Source organism: Camelus ferus, chromosome X (assembly GCF_009834535.1).
Source record: "Camelus ferus isolate YT-003-E chromosome X, BCGSAC_Cfer_1.0, whole genome shotgun sequence".
Classification (NCBI taxonomy): domain Eukaryota; kingdom Metazoa; phylum Chordata; class Mammalia; order Artiodactyla; family Camelidae; genus Camelus; species Camelus ferus.
Window position 1 is genome coordinate 54391879 of NC_045732.1, and position 24911 is coordinate 54416789.

The 24911-nt window shown below is 34.3% G+C and overlaps 1 protein-coding gene across 2 annotated transcripts in view; it reads right to left on the reverse strand.

The window, feature by feature from the left end:
- Nucleotides 1–24911, reverse strand: part of HDX (highly divergent homeobox) — a 122647-nt gene that overhangs the window by 69410 nt on the left and 28326 nt on the right. For both annotated transcript variants that reach the window (XR_004317971.1, XM_032475103.1), the window contains exon 3: nucleotides 20964–22082. Coding sequence is in view for 1 of the 2 variants with exons in the window: in XM_032475103.1 (XP_032330994.1) it covers nucleotides 20964–22082 (1119 nt within the window). In the remaining variant the exon portion in view is untranslated. The remainder of the gene's footprint in view (nucleotides 1–20963; nucleotides 22083–24911) is intronic.

Here is a 24911-nt window from a genome sequence, read left to right on the forward strand (position 1 = left end):
GATTTGTCACCACTGAAAGCATTTAAAAGAATCCCACAAGCCCTTAAAGTAATTGTAAAAGAACTTCAGAAACTTTTTGACAAATTGAACATTATTGAAATAAGTAGAGATAACTTTGCAAGGTAACTAATTTGAATTCTGTTCAAATATTTGTCAGGCATCTCTTATGTACTAGATGCTGTTTTAGGTGTTACAGGAAATAAAAAGATGGGTAAAACATAATTTCCTGGAGGGTAAGAACTATGATCTGAGAGGGAAAGATAAGACAGGTACATGAAAGACTTTGATACAAAGAAAACTATGATAAGTGCCACAAGGGAAGTACAATAAATGAAGTGCAATAGTAGTTCAAGATATGGCAAAATTACATCAACTTGAGGATTCATATCTCAGCTGAACCTTAAAAGATGAGCAGAATTTTGATAGAAATAAAAAACAGAGAATTCCAGGGGGAAAGAACCGCATGAGAATAGTGGAATGAAAGGACAAGATGCATTTGGCAATGGCCAATTCAGCTAGAATTAGAAAGGGAGCTGAGGTCACTTCATGGAGGTCATAAATGCCAAGGTACATTTAGCTCAAATTCTGCAGAAAATGAGAAGTCATTGAAAGTTTTTAAACAGATGAGTTGTGTGGTCAGAATTGTACTTGTATACATTAGGATGATTAATTTGACTAGATGTGTATAGTGAATTGAATAAGTATGGAAAATTTTACAATAGTTTAGGCAATAGGTATTCCAGGGTTGGAACAAGGTTAGAGGAGGTAGGAATTGAGAGGAGAAATATAAAACATTATTTCTAAAGAAAGGTCTTGTGCATGAAATAGAAGAGAACTAGACAGTTTGGAGATTAATGGAATAGTCTTTTTATGGCTATCATACTGCCTCCTCAAATGGCTGGTCTGTTCAAATGAATGGGGAGTTGGAGAGTCACAACTTTGAATGTAAATACAAGGAAGTGCCTAATGTTAGAGATCCACTTCTCTTGGCTAAGAGTGGATACAATAAAGGAGGTAACACACTAATTTGGATATAAATTGTAGTCACATCACATGGCTAGTTAAGGCTTGTGAATCCAACTATACATAACTCACTTATCTTGCTCATGGAAAATTATACTTAAAATATATACCATATATCAGAATATTAATTATACATTATATACACATATTATACTTGGTTATGCATTCATAGGAAAACATGCATATAGTTACTTGTATGGATGATTTAAGACACTTTAAAGGAATTTATACTATATTTCATTTTATACAACTTAGACCCTACATATGACTCTGTTGTTATATTTCTGCCAGCCCCTGAGATTCTTATGGGCAAGTATCATGTTTAAAAAAATTTAGTTTAATTATTTCTATATAGTCATATGGGGAACACGCACAAAAAGCATTTATTTGATTTTTAAAAAATCTTTGTTAGGAAGACCATTTTACACATATGATAGGTATTCTATTTCAAAATTTTCAGAGCAGTTCATGGGTCTAACAAAGCTCCTATCTGAAACAGATTTTCTATAAGCCAGGAAAATTAAGTATATTATTAATTAGCATGTCCTTAAATGGAATTTGATTAACGATGAAACAATCAGACAATCACTATGCCTTTCTGCCTTTCAGCAAAGTTCAGTAGTAAGATTAATAAATTAATGTATTAGCTTTCCATCAGTTGTTTTGGTTATCAGTTGAGCATTAAAACCCATCAATCATTTTGCTTTAATCAGTGGGGTTTCCTAGATGTTTTCCAATTATGAGGTAACCTAATGGCAATAGTTAGTCCTTTGCTATCAGTAATTACTTTAAATGCAATTGAACTGACTTTTCCAATTAAAAGACACAGGTTGGAAGAAAAAATTAAAAAAACAGGATGCAACTATAGGCTGTCTACAACAGACACACATTTTAGAGTTAAGAAAACTAACCTTACACCATATACAAAATTAGCTCAAATGGAAGAAAGGCCTAAACATAAAATCTAAAACTATAAAAATTTTAGAAGAAAATACAGGAGAATAGCTCCATGGGATTAGATTTGGCAATTATTTCTTAGAATCTAACACCAAAAATATAAGCAACAAAATAAAAACTAGATAAACTGAACTACATCAAAATTAAAAAATTTTGTGCATCAAAAGGGTACTATCAGTAGAAAGAAAAGGAAACTCATAGAATGGCAGAAAATATTTGTAAATCATATATCTAATAAGGGGTTAATATACAGAATATAAAAAGAATCCTTAAGATCAACAAGAAACAAGTAATCTGATTAAAAAATGTCAAAGAAGATCAAAGAATGGAGAAGGAAGGAAATAAAAAGTATTAGAGGAGAAAAGATTCAATAGAGAATGGAAGAAAAACAATAGAAAAATCAACAAAAGCAATTTTTAAGAGTAATAAATTTAGAAAACTTTAGGTAGATTGTGGTGTGCTGACTGGTGACTGCCAAAAAGATATGTCTATGTCTTTTTTTTTGTTGAAGTATATTTGATTTGCAATGTTGTGTTAGTTTCTGGTGTACAGCATAATGATTCAGTTATATACACACATATATATTTCTTTTCATATTATTTTTCATCATAGGTTATTACATGTTTATATAAAGTAGCTAAGCAACAATGTTCATATCTTAACCACTGGAATTTGTGAATGTGACATTTTTTGAAAAAGGGCCTTTGCAGATGTAATTAAGGATCTTGAGATGTGATCATCCCATATTATTCAGGTAGACTCTAAACCGAACTACCAGTATCTTTACAAGAGAAAGAAGAGAATCAATGAGAGGAGGTCATGGGAAGATGGAGGCATAGACTGGAATTATGCACCTACAAGCCAAGGAATACTTGGCTCCAACAGAAATTGAAAGAGGCAAGGAAGTATTCTGCCTCTAGAGACATCAGAGTGAGTTTAACTATGATGATACCTTGATCATGGACTTTTGGACTCCAGAACTGTGAGGAAATAAATTTAGACTGTTGTAAGCCACCCAGTTTGTGGTCATTCATTACAGCAACCCTAGAAAATTTACACACTAGCCAAAGAAAAAGGAAAGAGGAATGAGAAACAAAAATTACTAAAATTAGAAATGAAAGAAGGCACTCACTACAAAACTTACAGACATTAAAAGCATGATAAGAGAATATTATAAAAAGAAACCTTATGCCAACAAACTAGGTAACTTAAATAAAATAGATGGATATCCAGAAAGAGCTAAAATCCCTAAAGTAATCCAAGAAGAAACAGAAAATCTGAATGAGCTTAAACAAGTAAAAAATTAGTAATACCAAAATATCCAACAAAAAAGTCCAAGTCAAGATGTCTTCACTGGTGAATTCTACAAAACATTTAAAGAATTAATAACAATTCTTTACAGACTACTCCAAAAAGTAGATGAGGACACTTCACAACTCATTTTATTATCCTGATATCAAACCAGACAAAGCATCAAAATAAAGAAAACTATAAGCCAATATCTTGTGAATATACACAGAATTTTCAACACGATAGTAGCAAACCAAATCCAGCAACATGTAAAAAGGGTTTACACTATGTTTAAGTGAGATTTACCACAAGAATGCAAGGTTGATTGAACATCTAAAAATCAATTATTGTAATACATCATATTCCTAGAATAATGAACAAAAATCACATGATAATCTCAATGGACATAGAAAAAAACATTTTAAAAAGATTATTCACAATGACCCACTGGAGTTTATCCTGAGGGCTTATGGTTGGTTCAACATATGAAAACTAATCAGGAGTGATGTCACTAAGGGTGGGACATAGGTCTTTCCTGACTTTGCTCCCCCCCACAAGAAAAACAATTATTACTGGACAAAGCACTACTGACAATGTCTTAGAACACGGATGTGAGGTTTCTCTTTTCCCACTGGAAGAACCAAAGGCTCAATGGAGACTTGTCCATGTGTGCTGTGCTGGCCTGGGTGAAAGGCAATGCAGTCAATAGGTAGCCACTTTTCTTACCCTTCTAATGCAATCTGTCCTGGTCTCTGTGGTGCAGGGGGCTGCTTCAGCCTCACACCTGTGTTCTAGGATTCTCTCAGTAGTGTGTTGCTATTGAATAGTTGTCAGTTGTTTTTCTTGTGAGGGAGAGTGAAGTCAGGAACAACCTATGTTGCCATATGAGTGACATCAGAATCCCCATGATGAAAACCCAACAAATTAGATATACTAGGAACATGCCTCAACATAAAAAGCCCACAGCTAACATTACACACAAAGGTAAAAGTCTGAAAGCTTTACTTTTAAGATCAGGAATAAGACAAGCGTGCCAACTCTCATTACTCCTATTCAATCTAGTACTGGAAGTCCTAGCCAGAGCAATCAGACAAGAAAAAGAAATAAAAGCCATCATAATTGGATAGGAAGAAATTAAATTGGCTCTATTTGCAGATGACATAATTTTACATATAGAAAACCCTAAAGAGTTCACCAAAAAAACATTTGAGCTAATCCATGAATTCAATAAAGTTGCATGATACAAAATTAACATATAAAAATTAATAACATTTCTATACACTGACAATTGAATTACCTGAAAAAGAAATAAAGAAAATGATCCCATTTACAATGGCATTAAAACAATAAAATACTTAGGAAAAAATTAAACCAAGGAGGTGAAAGATCTCTACACTGAAAACTGTAAGACATTAATGAAAGAAACAAAAGACACAAAAAAGTTAAATGATATCCAGTGTTTGTAAATTGGAAAAATTAATATTGTTAAAATATCAGTACTATCAAAAGACATCTATATATTGAATGCCATCCCTATCAAGATTCCAATGGCATTTTTATAGAAGTAGAAAATAATCCTAAAATTTATATGGCATTGTAGAAGACCCCAAGCAGCTAAAGCAATCCTGAGGAGTAAGACAGCTGCGATCATACTCCCTGATTTCAAGCTATATTAAAAAGCTATAGTAATCACTGTGGAAAACAGTATGGATGGTCTTCAAACAAATAAAATATAGAACCACCATGTGATCCAGTAATTCCACTTCCGGATATTTTTCTGAAGAAAACAAAAGCACTATTTCAAGAAGATGTATGCACTTCATTGTAGAATTATTTGCAATAACTAAGGCAAGGTAGGGAAACCACCTACGTGCCCATCAATAGGTGAATGGATAAAGAAAATCTGATACATATATAAATTTGATATGTGTGTATATGTATATACACAAACACACACACACACACACACACACCATGGAATATTACTCAGCCATAAAATGAATGAAAAATTGCCATCTGTGACATGGATGGACCTAGAGGGCATTATGCTAAGTGAACTAAGTCAGACAGAAAAAGACAAATATCGTATGTTTTCATTCATATGTGGAATGTAGAAAATAAAATAAATAAACAAAGATAACAGAAACAGATCCAGAGAGACAGAGAACAAACAAGTGGTTGCCAGAATGGAGGAGAGTGGAGGAATAAGTTGAAAAGTTGAGGGAAATTAAGAGGTACAAATTTCCAGTTAAAAACTAAATGAGCCATAGGGATGAAATTTTCAGCATGGGGTATATAGTCAATAATAGTGTAATATTTTTGTATGGTGATACAGTAGCTAGACTTACCATGATGATCATTTTGTAATGTGTAGAGATATCAAATCACTTTATTGTGCACTAGAAGCTAACATAATGTTGCAGGCCAATTATACTTCAACAAAGAAACAAACAAACAAACAAACAAATTCATAGACAAAGAGATCAGATTTGTGATTACTAGTGGCAGGGGGAGAGGAGAATTGGATGAAGGTGGTCAAAAGGTAGAAAATTCTGATTATAAGATAAATAAGAACTAGGGGTATAATGTACAAATGATTAATATAATTAACAACCTGTATGCTATGTATGAAAATTGTTAAAAGAATATATCAAATCCTAAGAGTTCTTATCACAAGGAAAAATATTTTTCCTTTTTTAAAAAATTTTGCATCTATATATGATGATGAGTGTTCAATAAATTTATTATAGTAATCATTTCATGATGTATATAAGTCAAAATGTTAGGCTGCACATCTTAAAACTTATATAGAGCTGTATGTCAATTGTATCTCAATAAAACTGGAAGAAAAAAGCTATAGTAATCAAAATAGTATAGTACTGGAGAGAGGAGGCCAAGATGGCATAGTAGAAGGATGCTCGTAGCTCACCCTCTCCCACAAATGCACCAAGACTCACATCCACAGACCCACTCAGCCAACCAGAGCACCTGCGGAACTCAGACAGAACATCGTCCTCTTCAAAAAATAGAGACGCCAAAAATCTTGTAGGAGAAGAGGAAAAAAGAAAGAAGAAAAGGCAAAACAGTGTGGGATGGGTCCCACGGGGACGGAGCGGCAAAGGAGGACTAACACTCGTTCACTGGGTATCCCCTCTCCAACCTAGAGGCCAGCGGGATGGAGGCGGAGCCTCCGAGGCTCAGATCTGTACAGAGCAGCCCTTGACATACAGAACTAAGTTAAACGGGCACAGAGAGTCCCCACGACAACCAGCATGACACACGGGCTGGCAGCTGGGGGCCAGGACAGGCTGGCTGAACCGGGCGGAGGATGGGGGCGGCTGCACTGAGGCAGCGTGGGGGGACGGCAGGGGGATGCGCACTGTGGTTGTGGGTGCACAGGGCAGAACAACCTGGGCCCTCCATAAAACAACACGGTTGATGTGCCCTGGGGGTAAGGGTGCATACACCCATCTCTGAAAACCCATGGAAAAGTTTTTGGGTGAAGAGAGGCAAGGCTCAGGCACAGCTGCCATATCCTCCGGCGCTTAGCACCCAGGCGGGGGCAGGGGTGAAACCTGAATCCGCACCGAAGGGCTTACTCAGCAGCCTCCAAGGCCAGATGGAGACTTGTCTACAGCCCGAGGCAGATAGGATCCTTCCATCCTGGGTCCTCAGAGAACTTGCTCCGCCAAGACAAACAAGGAGCTGGATTTTGGGCCGGAGCAGGGACAGGGCTGTTCCTCAGTCTTCCCCGAGCCCGCCTGCGGAACTCGCAAGGGCACAGAGCAGCAGAGTAACTGGCGCCGGGAGAGGGCAGGCGGCCGCCCTCCTTTCGGGCAGGAACGCAACCCCTGACCTTGGTGCTGGGAGGGGGCGCGACCCCCGCTCCTACCTGACCAGACTGCAACATCTGATTGCAGCATCCTGAGGGGCAGTGACCTGCACACCCACAGCAAAGGAAAGCTGCACCTGACCCAGTGTTGTGAGGGGGTGCGATCTAGTGGCCAACAGACACTAGGAGCAGCACAGACGAGGGCACCAACGGAGGGCCTCTGCAAACAGCAAGCTGAGCTTCCAAAACAGGGCAAAGACAGAAAGACTTCCCATTAAGAGCATACAGTCTTCAGGAGAACACCGTCCCTTTTTTGTTTAAACCTGCTTTTACCTGTTCTATTTTCTATTACCCTTTAAATTTTTACTTCTTAAACAAATATATATACTCCCAGTTTTAATCCCTTTAAAATTTTTTAAAAATATTTTTATTATTATTTTTTAAAAATCCATGTCAATCATTTTTATTTCTCTTGGTTTTGATGTCCTGTTATTGATTATACACAGGTTTCAAATACATGTTTTCCCTCTTTTCTCCTTTTTTAAAAGTTTTTAAAAGACGTCTCAACTCTATCGCTATTCTGCTTCAACTTGCTCTTCTATTACTCATTATACACTGTTTTCAAACCTTTTTTTTCTCCCTTCTTTTAAAATTCTCTTTCTCTCTGTCTCTCTCTCTTTTTTTTTTTTTTTTAGTTTTATTCCTACATAGGCATTAGATAGATAAATAAATAAAATCTTTAAGGACCACAGTAGATAATTGAAATTGATACTCCATAAACCACAGTGCCAGAGAGGTATAAGCAAGATGAAGCAGAGAAATCATTCCCAATTAAAAGAACAAGAGAAATCCCCTGAAAGAACGATCAATGAAATAGATATTGATAGCCTACTAGATCAAGATTTCAAAAAAAGAGTGATCAAAGTACTGAAGGAACTAAAAGAGATAGTGTTTAGAGATATAAAATATGTCAAAGATGAAATGGAAGCTATAAAGAAGAGACAAGTAGAAATGGTAAACTCATTGGCTGAGACGAGAAATGATCTAAAGGCTGTGCAAAGCAGACTAGATAATGTAGAGGAACGAATAAGTGACTCAGAAGACAGGACAACAGAAAGCAACCAATCAGAACAGGTACAAGGTAAACAAATAAAAACAAATGAAAATAGCCTAAGGGACCTATGGGATGATACAAAGCATGACAATCTTTGCATAATAGGGGTCCCAGAAGGGGAAGAAAGATCAAAGAGGATTGAAAAGGTATTGGAAGAAATCATGACTGAAAACTTCCCAAACTTAAAGAAGGAATCAGATATCCAAGTACAGGAAGCTCAGAGGGTCCCAAACAGGAAGAACCCAAATAGACCCACACCAAGAGATATCATAATCAAGATGGCCAGAGTCAAGGATAAAGAAATGATCCTAAAGACAACAAGAGAAAAGCAAAGAGTCAGTTACCCATGTAAGGCCCTCAGCTGATTTCTCTACATAAACACTACAATCCAGAAGGGAGTGGCAAGATATACTCAAAGTCCTGAATGAAAAAAAAGATGCAGCCTAGGATACTTTATCCAGCAAGGCTATCTTTTAGGATAGAAGGAGACATAAAGAATTTCACAGACAAGAAAAAAACTACAAGAGTTTAGCAACACTAAACCCATGTTAAAAGAATTATTGAAAGGTCTATTATAAACAGAAAAGCAGCAGGGTGCTACAGAAATGAGAAGCTCACAACTGGAAAGGTGATAACTCATGAATTACAAATAAAATAAACATGAAATTATAAAAGAAGACATACAAATCATTGAGATTGGGAGAGGGAGGCAGGAAAATATAGAATATTTTTTCTTTCTTTTTTAAATTTTTTGTTCTTAGTAGGATGGGTTTGAGATCATGTCACTATCAGTTTAATAAAAACAGTTATAGTAATGGGCTAATAGACTTACAAAAAAGGGTAATCATAAGCCAAAAACTTACAAGGGAGTCACAAAAACTAAATACAATCCATGATAATACAAAGGAAAATTATCAAACCACAAAAGGAGGAAGAACAGAACAAAGAGGAAACACCAAATAAGCTGCAAAGATAAGTTCAAAATGGCAATAAACACACATCTATCATTAATTACTGTAAATGTTAATGGACTAAATGCTACACTCAAAAGACATAGAGTGGCAGACTGGATAATAGAGCAAGAACCTTCAATGTGCTGCATACAAGAGACCCACTTTAGGGAGAAGGACACATATAGATTGAGAGTGAAAGAATGGAAAAGGATATTCCATGCAAATGGAAAAGCTAAAAAAGCAGGTGTTGCAGTACTGATTTCAGACAAATTAGACTTTAAAACAAAGGCCATAAATAAAGATAAAGAAGGACATTTTATAATGATTAAAGGAGTGATACAAGATGAGGATATTACACTCGTTAATATATATGCACCCAATATACGAGCATGTAAATACATAAAACAATTACTAACAGAGATAAAGGGGGATATTTACGGGATTACAATAATAGTTGGAGATTTTAAGACTGCATTAACATCACTAGACAGATCTTTCAGACAGAAAATAAATAAGGTAACAGAGAAATTAAATAATACAATAGAAAAATTAGACTTGGTGGATATTTTCAGAGCATTAACCCCCCAAAAATAGGATACACATTCTTTTCAAGTGCACATGGAACATTTTCTAGGATTGACCATGTACTTGGGCACAAAAGAAACCTCAACAATTTTAAGAAGATAGAAATTATCTCCAGCATCTTTTCTGACCACAATGCCATGAATTTAGAAATCAACTACAGAGAAATAAAGGAGAAAACAGGAAAGCATGGAGATTAAACAACATGCTATCAAAAAACCAATGGGTCAATCAGGAAATCAAAGCTGAAATTAAAAATATACCTTGAGAGAAATGAAAATGAAAGCACAACCACACAAAATTTATGGGACACAGCAAAGGCAGTGCTAGTAGAGAAGTTTATAGTGATACAGGCCTTCCTCAAAAAAGAACAATCTCAAATAAACAATTTAACCCACCAGCTGAAAGAACTAGAAAAAGAAGAGCAAAAAACCCAAAAAGGCAGTAGAAGGAAGGAAATTATAAAGACCAGGGAGGAAATAAATAAAATAGAGATTTTAAAAAAACATAGAAAAAATCAATCAAAACAAAAGCTGTTTGTTTTTTTTTTTTTTGAAAAAGTAAATAAAATTGACAAACCTCTGGCCAAACTCACAAAGAAGAAAAAACAGACAGCACAAATTAGCAAAATAAGAAAGGATAATGGAAAAATTACAACAAATAACATAGAAATACAGAAGATCATATAAGAATATTATGAAAAACTATATGGAACCAAAATGGATTACCTAGAGGAGATGAACAAGTTTCTGAAAACATACTGTCCACCAAGACTGAATCAAGAAGAAACTGACCACTTGAACAAACTGATCACTAGAAATGAAATCGAAATAGCAATAAAAAACCTCCCTACAAATAAAAGTCCAGGACCGGACGGCTTCATCGGGGAATTCTATCAAACATACAAAGAAGAACTCATACCAGTCCTTCTCAAACTCTTCCAGAAGATTGAAAAGGAGGGAATACTCCCAAACTCATTCTATGAAGCCACCATCACCCTGAAACCAAAACCAGACAAAGACACTGCCAAAAAAGAGAATTATAGGCCAATATCACTGATGAACATAGATGCCAAAATCCTCACCAAAATTTTAGCAAATAGAATCCAACAACACATAAAAAAGATTATACATCATGACCAAGTGGGGTTCATCCCAGGGACACAAGGCTGGTTCAACAAATGCAAATCAATCAATGTAATACATCACATCAACAAGAGAAAGGACAAAACCCACATGATCATCTCAATCGATGCAGAAAAAGCATTTGATAAAATTCAACACCTATTTATGATAAAAACTCTCACCAAAGTGGGTATAGAGGGAACATATCTCAACATAATAAAAGCTATATATGACAAACCTACAGCCAGCATAGAACTCAATGGTGAAAAACTCAAAAGCTTCCCACTAAAATCTGGGACAAGACACGGATGCCCACTATCACCACTCCTATTCAACATAGCCTTGGAAGTCTTAGCCACAGCAATCAGGCAACAGAGAGAAATAAAAGGGATTGAAACTGGAAAAGAAGAGGTAAAAGTGTCACTATATGCTGATGACATGTTACTATATATAGAAAACCCTAAAAGGTCCACACAAAAACTACTAGAGCTGATTGGATAATTCAGCAAGGTAACAGGTTACAAGATTACTGTTCAAAAATCAGTTGCATTTCTTTACACTAACGATGAATGAACAGAAAGGAAAGTAAAGAAACAATCCTCTTTAAAATAGCACTCAGCAGAATAAAATACCTAGGAATAAATCAAACCAAGGAGGTGAAAGAATTATACACAGAAAACTATAAACCACTGATGAAGGAAATTAAAGAAGGCTTTAAAAAATGGAAAGATATCCCACACTCTTTGATTGGAAGAATCAATATTGTTAAAATTGTCACACTGCCCAAGGCAATCTACAGATTTAATGCAGTCCCTATCAAATGACCCAGGACATATTTCACAGAACTAGAACAAATCATAATAAAATTTATATGGAACCATCAAAGACCTAGAATTGTCAAAGCATTACTGAAGGGAAAGAAAGAGGCTGGAGGAATAACTCTCCCAGACTTCAGACAATACTATAGAGCTACAGTCAGCAAGACAGCATGGTATTGGTACAAAAACAGACATATAGACCAATGAAATAGAATAGAGAGCCCAGAAATGAACCCGCAAACTTTTGGTCAACTAATCTTCAACAAAGGAGGCAAGAATATACAATGGAATAAAGACAGTCTCTTCAGCAAATGGTGTTGGGAAAACTGGACAGTAGCATGTAAATCAATGAAGCTAGAACACTCCCTTACACTATACACAAAAATCAACTCAAAATGGATCAAAGACTTAAACATAAGACAAGATACAATAAACCTCCTGGAAGTAAACATAGGCAAAACATTACCTGACATACATCTCAAAAATTTTCTCCTAGAAGAAATAAAAGCAAGAATAAACAAATTGGACCTAATGAAACTTACAAGCTTCTGCACAGCAAAGGAAACCAGAAGTAAACAAAAAGACAACCTACGGAATGGGAGAAAATTTTTGCATATGAAACCAACAAAGGCTTGATCTCCAGAATATATAAGTATCTCATATAACTTAATAAGAAAAAAAACAACCCAATCCAAAAGTGGACAGAAGACCTAAACAAGCAATTCTCCAAGGAAGAAATACAGATGACCAATAGGCACATGAAAAAATGCTCATTATCACTAATTATCAGAGAAATGCAAATCAAAATTACAATGAGGTATCACCTCACACCAGGCAGAATGGCCATCATTCAAAAATCCACAAATGACAAATGCTGGAGAGGCTGTGGAGAAAAGGGAATCCTCCTTCACTACCGGTGGGAATGCAGTTTCGTACAGCCACTGTGGAAAACAGTATGGCGATTTCTCAAAAAACTCGGAATAGACTTACCATATGACCCAGGAATCCTGCTCCTGGGCATATATCCAGAAGGAACCCTACTTCAAAATGACACCTGCACCTCAATGTTCACAGCAGCAGTATTTACAATAGCCAAGACATGGAAACAGCCTAAATGTCCATCAACAGGTGACTGGATAAAGAAGTGTTCATATATTTATACAATGGAATACTACTCAGCCATAAAAACCAACAACATAACGCCATTTGCAGCAACATGGATGCTCCTGGAGAATGTTATTCTAAGTGAAGTAAGCCAGAAAGAGAAAGAAAAATACCATATGAGATCACTCATATGTGGAATCTAAAAAAAAAAGAAAAAACAAAAAACAAAAAACAATAAAACAAAGTGTAAATATAAAACAGAAATAGACTCATAGACATAGAATACAAACTTGTGTTTGCCAAGGGGGTGGAGTTTGGGAAGGGATAGTGGGATTTAAAAATTGTAGAATAGATAAACAAGATTATATTGAATAGCACAGGGAAATATACACAAGATCTTATGGTAGCTCACAGAGAATAAAATGTGACAGTGAATATATATATGTTCATGTATAACTGGAAAATTGTGCTCTACACTGGAATTTGACACAACATTTTAAAATGATTATAAATCAATAAAAATGTTAAAAATATAAAAATTAAATTAAAAAAAAGTTTTCACACACAAAAAATTAGTATAGTGCTGGCATAAAAAGAGACACAGACCAATGGAGCAGAATCAAGAGCTCAGGAATAAACCAATGCATATATGTTCAATTAATATTTAACTATGAGGACAAGATGACTCGATAGAGAGAAGACAATCTCTTCAATAATTAGGGCAGGGAAAGCTGTATATTCACATGCAAAAGAATGAAACTAGACCCCTATCTTATATTATTTACAAAAATTAAATCTGACTGGATTAAAGACTTGAATGTAAGGCTAGAAACCATAAGAACTCTTGAAGATAACAGAAAAAAATCTCCTTGACAGGGATCTTGGCAATGATTTCTTTGTATATGATACCTAAAGCACAAGAAACAAAATCAAACATAAACAAAGGAGACTACATCAAACTAAAAAAGCTTCTACATAGCAAAAGAAATGATCAACAAAATGTATGAACAACTTACAGAATGAGAATAAAACATTTACAAACCATGCATCTGGTTAGGGGTTAATATTTAAAATATATTAAAAAGTCATACAATTCAATAGCAAAAAACCAATAATCCAATTAAAAAGGCAAAGGACCTCAATAGATGTTTTGCAAAGAAGATATATGAATAGCCAAAAGGTATATGAAAGGTGCTCAATATCACTAATCATAAGATAAATGCATTTTTAATATCACAATGAGATTTTTCCTTATGCTTGTTATAATACCTATCACCAAAAAGACAATACATAATAAATGTTGTCAAGGGTGTGGATAAAAGGGTAAACTTGTGCACTCTTGGTAGAATTGTAAATTGGTACTGGCACTACGTAAGACAGTATGTATCCTCAAAATTTTTAAAATAGAACTACCATATGATCAAGCAATTTAACTTCTGGAAATATATCCAATGGAAATGAAAACTCAAACTTGAAAAGACATCTATCTGCACTCCCATGTTCATAGCAGCATTAGTTACAATAGCCAAGACATGGAAGCACCTAAGTTTTGAGCAACAGATTAATGGATTAAGAGGTTGTGAAATATGTAGAGAGTGGAATATTATTCAAACATAAAAAATGAAGTCTTGCCATTGGCAACAACATGGATGGACCTCAAGGGCATTATGCTACATGAAATAATTCAGACAGAGAAAAACAATTGTTGTATGGTATGACTTATATATAGGATCTAAAACAAATAAACAGACAAAACAAAACAAACAAACAAACAAACAAACAAACAAACACCTCATAGAAAAGGAGATCTGATTTGCGGTTACCAGAAGCAGCAGGTAGAGGGAGTGGGAATTGGATGAAGATAGTCAAAAGATACAAAGATCCATTTATAAGATAAGTACTGGGAATGTAACGTACAACACCATGACTGTAGTTAACACTGCTACTACATATTTGAAAGTTGTTAAGAGAGTAGTCCCCACAAGTTCTTATCACTAGGAAAGATTTTTTCTTTTTCTTTTTCTTCAGTATATATGAGATAATGGATGTTAACTAAACCTATTGTGATAATAATTTCACAAAATATGTAAGTGAAATCATTATGATGAACACCTTAAACTTACATAGTGTGGCATGTCAATTATATCTTAGTAAAACTGAAAAAAAGATATGCAAAATAAATAAATACCAAAAAAGAAAAAGAAAAAAACAGCATAATACTCCAAATTAATAGAATAAAGAAAAAATTCACATGAATATATCTTATTAGATGCAGAAATAGCATTTGACAAAAATTTAATACCTTTTCATGATAAAAGCTTCAACAAACCAGGAATAAAAGGGAATTTTTATTTTTTATCATCCTGATAAAGACCATCTACAAAAAACCCCACAGGTAACACCATATTTAATTGTGAGAGACTGAATGTTTTCCATTTAAGATAAAGAAGAAGAGAAAGATGTCTTACCACTTCTACTTAACATTGCACTGGAGGTACTAACAGTTAGTTGAGAAAAATAAAATGTAGTAAGGTTTTACACAAGTAAAACTACCTAAGCTTGTAGATAGCATGACTTTATATAAAGAAAACCCTAAGAAATCCACTTGCATCTTATATAACTAATGGATTAGTTCAGTATGTTTTTAAGATACAAGACCAATGTACAAAAATAAATGAACAATCCAATAATTAAATTAAGAAAGAAATTCCATTTAAAATCACACTAAAAAGAGCTATATACTTATAAGTAAATTTAACAAAATAAGTGCAAGACTTATTTACTAAAAAGTACAACATACTGTTAAAAGAAATTAGAGAAGATCTAATAAGTAGAAAGGTATACCATGTTCATGGATCAGAAAACACAGTATTAGTAATATGACAATACTCCCCAAATCAACCTACAAATTGAACATGATCAATATCAAAATTCCAGCTGTCGTTTTTGCAGAAACTGATAAGCTGATCTTAAAATTCATATGCAAATTCAAGGGACCTCAAATAACCAAAATAATTTAGATAAAGTTGAATAAATTAGGAGGACTCTCGCTTCCCAATATCAAAACTTACTACAAAGGTACAGTAATCCAAATCCAATTATAGTAATCTAATACAGTGTTGTATTAGCATAAGAAGAGACAGATACATCAATACAGTGGAACTGATAGTCCAGAAATAAACTCTTCCATATGATCAACTGATTTTAAGAAGGATGACAAGATCATTCAATGGAGAAAGTATAATTTTTCAATAAGTGGTGCTGGGACAGCTAGATATTCACATGCAAAATAATCAAGGTGAATTCCTACCTCACATCATACACAAAAACCACCTCCAAACAGATGAAATGCCTATATGTAAGAGATACAATTATAAAATTCTTAGAAAAAAACACAGGAGTCAGGTTTTGTTACTTTGGCTTAGGTAATAACTTATTGAATACCAAAAGTGCTAGTAACAACAGAAAAATAGGTAAATTGTACTTAATCAAAATTTAAGTGTTTCTGCATAAATAGTACCTTCAAGAGAGTGAAAAGAAAGCATATGGAGTGGGAGAAAATATTTGCAATTCATATACCTGATAAGGACTAGTTTAGAGAATATATGAAGAACTGAATAATTACAATTCAAAAAACAAACAATTTAAAAAATGGCCAAATTCTCTAAATAGACATTCTCCAAATAAGATACCTGAATGGCCAATAAGCACATGAAAAGGGAGTTACTATCATTAGCTATTAGGGAAATGCAAATCAAGACCTCCATGAGCTATTTCACACCCATGATAGTGGCTATAATCAAAATGACTGACATGGCAAATGTTGGTCAATATGTGGAGAAACTGGACCCCTTTACACTGATGGTAGGACTGTAATGTGAAACAACCACTTTGGAAAAAATTTTGTCATTTCTTCAAAACTTTAAGCATAGACTTACAAAATGATCTAGAAATGCACACCTAGATACATACCCAAGAGATCTGAAGACATATTTCCACATAGCAATTTATATATAAATATTCATAGCAGCATTATTCATAATAGACTATGCATATACAGCCCAAATAACCATCAACTAATGAATGGACAATTTATGCTATATATACACAATCGAATATCACAGAGCAACATAAAAGAATGAAGTGGTGATACACAATACTACATGGACCTTGAAAACATTATGCTAACTGAAAGAAGCCAGTCACAAAAAGCCATCATATTGTATTATTCCATTTATAATAATATTCAGAATAGGTAAATTTATAGAGAGAAAGAAGGTTAGCTGTTGTCTAGTGCTGAGATGGGGGATTTGGTGTGCCAGTGAGTATGTAATTCATTTTTGATGTAAAGAAATGTTCTAAAATTAGATTGTGGTGCTGCCTGAACAGCTCTATGAATATATTAAAAACTACTTAATTGCACACTTTTAATGTATAAACTCTATACTATGTGAATTATATCTTAATAAAGTCATTTAAAAGTGATCCATGCTAACTATACATTCAACACAGATTACTATTACTTTTTTTAAGTTGAATATTGCCTGAGAGTTATCCTAGCAAAGTCATTCAGTCTTACTGGCCCTCACTCTCCTCAGGTCAAAATAACATTTGCATTGGTTTAGATGTCATAATGTGTAGCTTTCACAGCTATTAAATTTCCATGTTTACTTGAGAAAATGCATTGAAGCTTTCAAATATTGAATAAATTTGGAGGACACTACCAAAGCACTTTCACTGGTGGGGATACATTGTACTTATTTAGTGCATTGTAAAGGAAGCTCAAAGTGTTCTATTAACTTCTAAGTTCTTATGAAGTCCATGAGAGTGAGGAATGCACTTAATTATAAGCAACAATAATAGCAGCAACAAAGAATCCTGAATTTTTGTCTTCCAAAATGCTCCAATACCTTCACATAAATGATAACTATTAATCTTTAATCATCACAGCACTCAACATAAATAGGTCGACTGACATAGAGATAATATGAAAAGTGAAAGGCACTTTGGAGACCAATACGTTTGCAATCTGGCCCCAAAGCAGTGAGGCCAACCTGTGGAGATTTTGAAATACAAATGGGCTATTGTACTTTGGTATAGCTACCGAACTTCAGCCCTTAATGTGGTATTTCAAAGTGGCTCCAAAAACAGAGCTGACTGTAACTTCTTAGCATCCTTACAGATTTCTTCAATTTGTATTCAGTCACCTATATAGCTTGGAGCTAGACTATCTTCCAGAAATAGGACCTCAGTTCAAAGATACCTGGTATAACAGAGAGAAGAGGCAAATATCTGTTATATAGTCCAGGGTCAGAAACTAAAGAGAATCACTTGCTTGCTTATAGTTTCAAAGCTATAAAATTGCCAAGTTGGTCATAGGTTTTATCTTTCTAAGTCCTGATTTAATAGTAATACAGCTTGGTAATTGAGCTTCATCAAAATCTGAGAGGATAACTACCATGGGCTGAATGTGTCCTAGATGAATTTGTATGTTGAAACCTAAACCTCAATATGATGGCATTTGAAGGTGGAACTTTTGGGAGGTGATTAGGTCATGTGGATGGAGCCCTTATGAATGTGATAAGTGTCCTTACAAAAGAGACCCCAGAGAGCTCCCTTGCTGCTTCTGCCACATGAAGACTCAGTGAGAAGACAGTCATCTATGAATTAGGAAGCAGGCACTCACCAGATACCAAATTTGCCAGCACCTGGATCTTGGGTTTCCCAGACTCCAGAACTGTGAGAAATAAATGTTTGTTGGGTTTTAAGTCACCCAGTCTATGACATTTTTGCGATAGAAGCTCCAATGGACTGACATTAATCTTTCTGAACTACACTTCCCCAGGCTGCCTTGGTTTCCTCAAGTATCTACTAATTAAAAGGAAGATGGGGCAAAGTGATATCCCAAGGGTTCTATGCAAATACTCTACCATACTGTTTCAGGTCAAGTTGAAGGAGAGCTGGTATAATACAAACAGAAGAATATGAAAACGAATATATGCATGTATATGCATGACTGGGACATTATGCTGTATACCAGAAATAGACACATTGTAACCAACTATATTTCAATAAAATTTTTAAAAAATTAAAAAAAGAAATAGATGGGCTTTTAATACATAGATTGTGATATTGAGAGCTGATCTCCAGTCTTCTTTCAGCCAGCACTGCAGGTATTTCTTTCACAACTGCCTTGTGATAATTGTGGGCCAAAGAATATCTACTTGAAATAGAATGTAAAGGAGACCTGGGCTAGCAGAGTTTCAATAACTTTCCAACTATGATGTCATAAGTACAAGAAAGTTTATGTGCCTGTACAAGGAGCCTTGCACAGATCGTGTCATTTCATGTACAGCATTTCTATGAAATAGATGTTATTAAGCTCATTATACAAATGTGGAAACTGTTACACAGAAAGGTTATGACACTTGCCTGAGATCACACAAGTAGAAAGTGGCAGAGCCTAGATTTGAATCCAGCTCTGTCAGGCTCTAAGCCCGTGCTCAAAATTGTTATGTCAGATTGCCTTTCTTTAAAGAGATTGCTATTCAAAAAGATGTTACTAAGTTTCATTCCATTTAAAAAGTTCTTTTACATAAAACAAATTTAATTCCTCTAAAAGTTCTGTTAGGGAAAAAGATAGAGACTATAAAAAGGTAAAATCATAGGTTAAATTATCCTTTAGGGAGCAGTCAGTTTATGAAAAATTAAAAATTAAAATCTGCCACTATCAGGCCTCCAAATATTCTAATAAAGTTGAAATCATTAGGCTGTATGGTAAAGCAGAAAAAATGAGTTGGAATCCTGGTTCTTTCATGTATTGGCTGTGTGATTCTAGACAAGATTTTTAAAATATGGATAAAATGCCTGTATGTCCAGATTGCCATGAAGATTAAATGAGAGCAGGTATATACATTTACTTATGGTGCCTAGTATATGCAAGGCCCTTAACAAATGGTAAACGTTATTGTTATTACTACCTTTAGGAACAATACTGAAGGCATAAAGAGATACAGAAGAGTTGGTGAATGAAAGGGAGCATCATGGAGAATCTTAAGGGTATGATTCAATATTACTTTAAGCATGCTGTAGGAAAGAGCAAACACAGAAAAATGAGAAGATTCTCAATAAGAATGACTACTAATGATGATGATGGCATACTCTTCTATTAGAGGTAGGTACCAGAAGGATACTTCCTATATTCTTCTATTGCTTTTCATTTTGAAGCAGGGAGCTATAAGATAAAGGGAGTTAAGAAAAGTTGTTTTCTTATATTGGTTGAGAGCAGCCTGGAAGCATCTTAAATCCAGATAAAATTTAAATACTGCAGTTGAACAAATTAAAGGGTCTAGCCAGTAGCATGGAAAAATGGCAAACATTGATGCCCTGCTATTCTAATTCGCTGAAGCAGATTTTTCAAAGAGAAGCTCTATGGTCTTAAGAGATGTTCTGAGGTAGGTTTATACCTCACTGCTGAAATTATTTGAAGCATATCTAAACAACTGAATATGTGAAACAATAAAGAAACTATGCCAATTTTTTGCATAGGTCTAAAACTGTTTTCTTACTTTGAATACATCTCTTTCCTATAAACATTTTTAAAGACAATTTGATTACTGTTGCACTTAACGTTTTAATAAAGCATTTACCTTTAGAAAAAGCAGTTGGCTGAGTCATTGTAGGCTCTGACTTCTCAACCACTGTCACCTAGAGAATTGATTGACCTGCCTACCTATGTACCCAAGGAAAGTACCAGTCATCTAGTGACATATCCCCAAACTGCAAGTAAAAATCATCACAGGAATAATCCATGTTCAATAAGATGAGTCTAGCCAATTTAGTCCTATTTTAGTGATGGGAAATGACATGCTTCTCACAAGGCTATTATTTCCTGAACAAAATCATTTTAAATGTCAGGAGAAAACTGCCACGTTATAAAAATGATTATATTCCATGGAAAAAAACTCACCATTTTTAAATGTGACAAAGAAAGCACAAGATTCTTTAAAGAGTTGACTCCAAACCATCACTTTGAAGCAAACAAATATCAAATTACTTCAATATATGAGTGAAATGATCTAGGTCTCATGTCTAATTGGATACCAACACAGTTTTTGACACAAAATAAACTTTAAAAAATCTTTATAAAATAAACTTACATATTACCTGGTAATTGTTTTGGTTTTGTGATAACCTCAATTGGTTTGATGATGCAAAGTGTGAAGAAAAATTACTTCGTGATGGATTTGTATTACTGTACATTGTAGTAGATGCTGTGTGCAGTGAGGTCCGTGGTGTCAAATGGTATTCTCTGTTTTGATACAGTACATTGTCTGACAAGTCTCTAATATTCACCATTTGTGAATTTGGCATACTTCTTCCTGGTCTGGGCAAAGCTGTACTTTGGTTCTCAGCTCGAAGGGAAGTGCCACTTTCATAAAATCTTGAGTAGCTTGGAATCTGTGCTCCCATCAATGCCAACTCTTCCTCTCTGGCATACTCATCATCAGCATCTCCAGTCTCCATAGCAATGGACAAACAAGTTCCTTCTGTTGAACTAGGGGGCTTCTGTGGGGCATTTCCTCCCAGAATTCTCTGGGGGTAATCACTAACTGCCAATGAAAATACTTCATGGATTTCCAAGTTTTGTGTTCTGCAGTAAGGGTCTCTAATAGATGGCTTTTGTCCACATAAGTTATGTGATGCTAGACCTGTGTGCTCAGGTTTATATGATCTTTGAATTCCGACTGGTTCAATTTTGCAAGGTCGGTGGCACACAGATGGCTTTTGAGGTACCGTCATCTCAGAGGCTTGTATTGAAGAGCTTCCATAGTTTTTCTTTGTGTGATTGTATACCGAGCTTCCAGCATTTAGCACACTTGTCTGTCTTGACAAAATAATTGTTTTTTCACCTAAAAGCAGAGAGGCATTTTTACAGTGTGCTACTTGTCTTTGAACAGGAATGTGCAACTGAAACTCAGTATCATTCTTACTGGCTGTTTTCTGAATAGGGATTTTATGTGCTTCTGTAATTTGTGTATTTATATGTTTGGTTGTCCCTTGCCTACTTGATGAACTGGCTGGACTGTATATACCAGTTACAATGACATCATTATTGGGAGATGTCCAAGAAGACTGTTGACCTGAGGGTGGAGCAATATTAACCACATTTCTGACTGCAGTGTCTGGAGCTGCCAAAGAAGTACCAGAAACAGTTCCTGTTGTTGCTGCTCCGGATTCAGAATTCTTACTACTCATTTTTCTTCTCTTATTGCCAACCCACGTCTGGAAGGATAAAAATGACATTATAGAAAAGTTTTTAACAAAAAACCAAGAAAAATAAATTTCTATGTGATAAACTGCATTCCCATTTGTCATAGAATCAAGATCTACACAAATTTAAAATAAAACAAAAGAAAAATAACTAAAGTATAAGGTCAGATATGATCAGGGACTGACACTTAATAAGTATCTAGGATCTCTGATAAAAGAATTGTATTATTATTCCTCTCCTCCTCAAAACCCATCTAATTAATCTGTAGCAAGAACCCTAAAATGTTTATATTCCTTGGCCTAGTAAATTCACTTCTGGGAATTTATCTTAAAAGCAATCCTAGATGTATACAAAGTTCATATGCAAAGACGTTCAACATATATTTATGTATAATAGTGAAAAATTGGAAGCATACTAGAGGTAGGATATTTAATGACATTGGAAATGCTCATAGTATTATGAAACAAATACACACTAGAAATCTTCAAGTTTAACAACTTCTGTTCTATGAACATAATTTGGTTAATTTAATACTGCTATATATTTAGATTACTTTTAGAAACATTCACTATTATAAATCATACTTCAATACACATCAGGGATGTGCATGCCATCTTTGTTCTACTGGTCCATTAGAATGCCACATTAGAAAGAAAACTGCTGGGCTTTTTGATATTTTTAAAGTACCCCCCAATGTACAAGAGGTCTGGTTTCCCCACACCCTCACCAACACTTTGCATTATCTTTTAGTTGTCTCTAATAGCCCAGGAGTTAAGAAAAGGTATATAATTGCTGTTCTGATTTGAATTTCTATGGTTACTATATTACTTTGATAGAGTTGCTTACCCAAAATGAATTTTTATATTGGAGTATTTGTCTTTTTAAACTGATTTATAAGAGCAATTTTCTACTAGAGATTGCAACACTTTGTCACAAGTTGAAAATATTTTTCCCTGTTTGTCATTAATTTATGGTAGTTATTTTCTTCTTTATGCTTTTCTCTACTTAACAAATTTTATGCAGTGAATATGTATTACTTTTATAAACAAAAAATTAATAAAAATAATACCAGTGCTTGGCATTTAAGACTTGATTATAAAATATGTACTTTTATATAAGTAATTTATTTTAATAATCTTAGCAGTATTACACTGAATCATGATTCTTCTTAAAATACACAATAAGAAACATTATGTTCCATAAAATGATTAGTAAACTTTACAGTTATTTCAAAAGGCCTACCATATTTTAAACTACCAAAACACATTAATCTATTAAGAATTTTAAAAAATAAATAAGTGAAACATTAAATGAACTAGCCTTGCATAAACATGGTGCAGAGTGTATCTGGTCACCTTTTGTGTGATGTGTTTTTGAAGACCAAATAAATTATCCAATTTTCAACGTATATTTACATTCTATACAACATTAATGTTATTGTAGTGCTATAAATAAAAGCCAACATGTATTGAATCTCCATTGTGTGTTCTTATATATATATATTAGCTCTTTTGCTAGATATTATTTTTCTAATTGTATAAATGAAGAAACTGAGGTGCAGAAATATTAAGTAGCTTGTGGAAGGATATCCTGCCAGCTAGTGGCAGAGCGAGGAATCAAAACCAATTTTACTTGACCTCAGAGCACATTCTCCTTCCACTATGATGAGAAACTCCTGAAATGGAGTTGGCCATCTCTGTTGGTCATTTTACTCTTGTAATTAGTTCTTCTGTAATGAAGAAAATGTTCCAGAAACTGAAATGTCCCATTTTGCTTCACATGAGGCTGTGGGAATTTAAAACTCCCTCTGATTTAGTTTTACTAAACATCAGAGGTGAGAATTTCAAGCAGAGGGACAAGAGAAGAAGACAGGAGAGAAAAACTAAAAGGCTTTAAAGTATACACACAAGAGAAATATTTCAAAAGAAATGTTTGGGGATAAATATAATTTCAATGTATGGTTTGAAAAGGTGAATATTATAAATATTCAAAATAAGTTACTATGTTATAGCTTTTCAAATATGAAAAATATATGTGGGAAGCATGATGCATTTGTTCATAATTTTTACAAAAACATATAAGCATTATATTTTAAAACTTTCAATGGGAAAGCAGTGAATTGGTAAAATTTGAACTCAAGAACTATTACATCTGGAGGGCAGTTCTGGGCAAGATTTCTAAGAAAACAATCTACCAAGTTCTCATTACAATACCTTCCTTAATTTTAAGAGTGATCTTAGTGCATTGCAAATTTACGACTTATATAGTTTCATAGGTCATATATATACATATATATAGTTACTTATATAGTTTACCAGATATTTGTATCATGTGCCCATTAAAAAGTAAAATACAGAATATCACATGCATATGAAACTCAGCTATCTAACAACCTCACTTGTTGAGAATGTAGCCATTGAGATGTCATTAAATCCATGTACTTTATTGAAAGAACTATCTTTGACCTTAAAGCTCACTTTCTCTTATTTTACACACAATTTAACCAAATCTGGTTTCCTAAAATATAATAAACTAGAAATAAAAAAAATAGGAGAGGTATTGGTAATAGAGACTGTTGTTGGAGGCACCTTGATAGCACCAAAACTAAGAATGTCCATTAAATATTGCTCACTAAAAAGGAGAAGAAAGGAAAAGTGTGATAATCAATGTAAGAAATCATTAAATAGTCTGGGGTTATTTAGTAAAGGAGAAAATCACCCCATTTACTTTACCATGTTGTGAGTATTATTATTTTATAGCAAGTACAATAATTGATTTGCATAGTAAAATTCTGAGTCTAAAGGAAAGGTTCAATTATTTTCAATAATCTCTATTGAAGT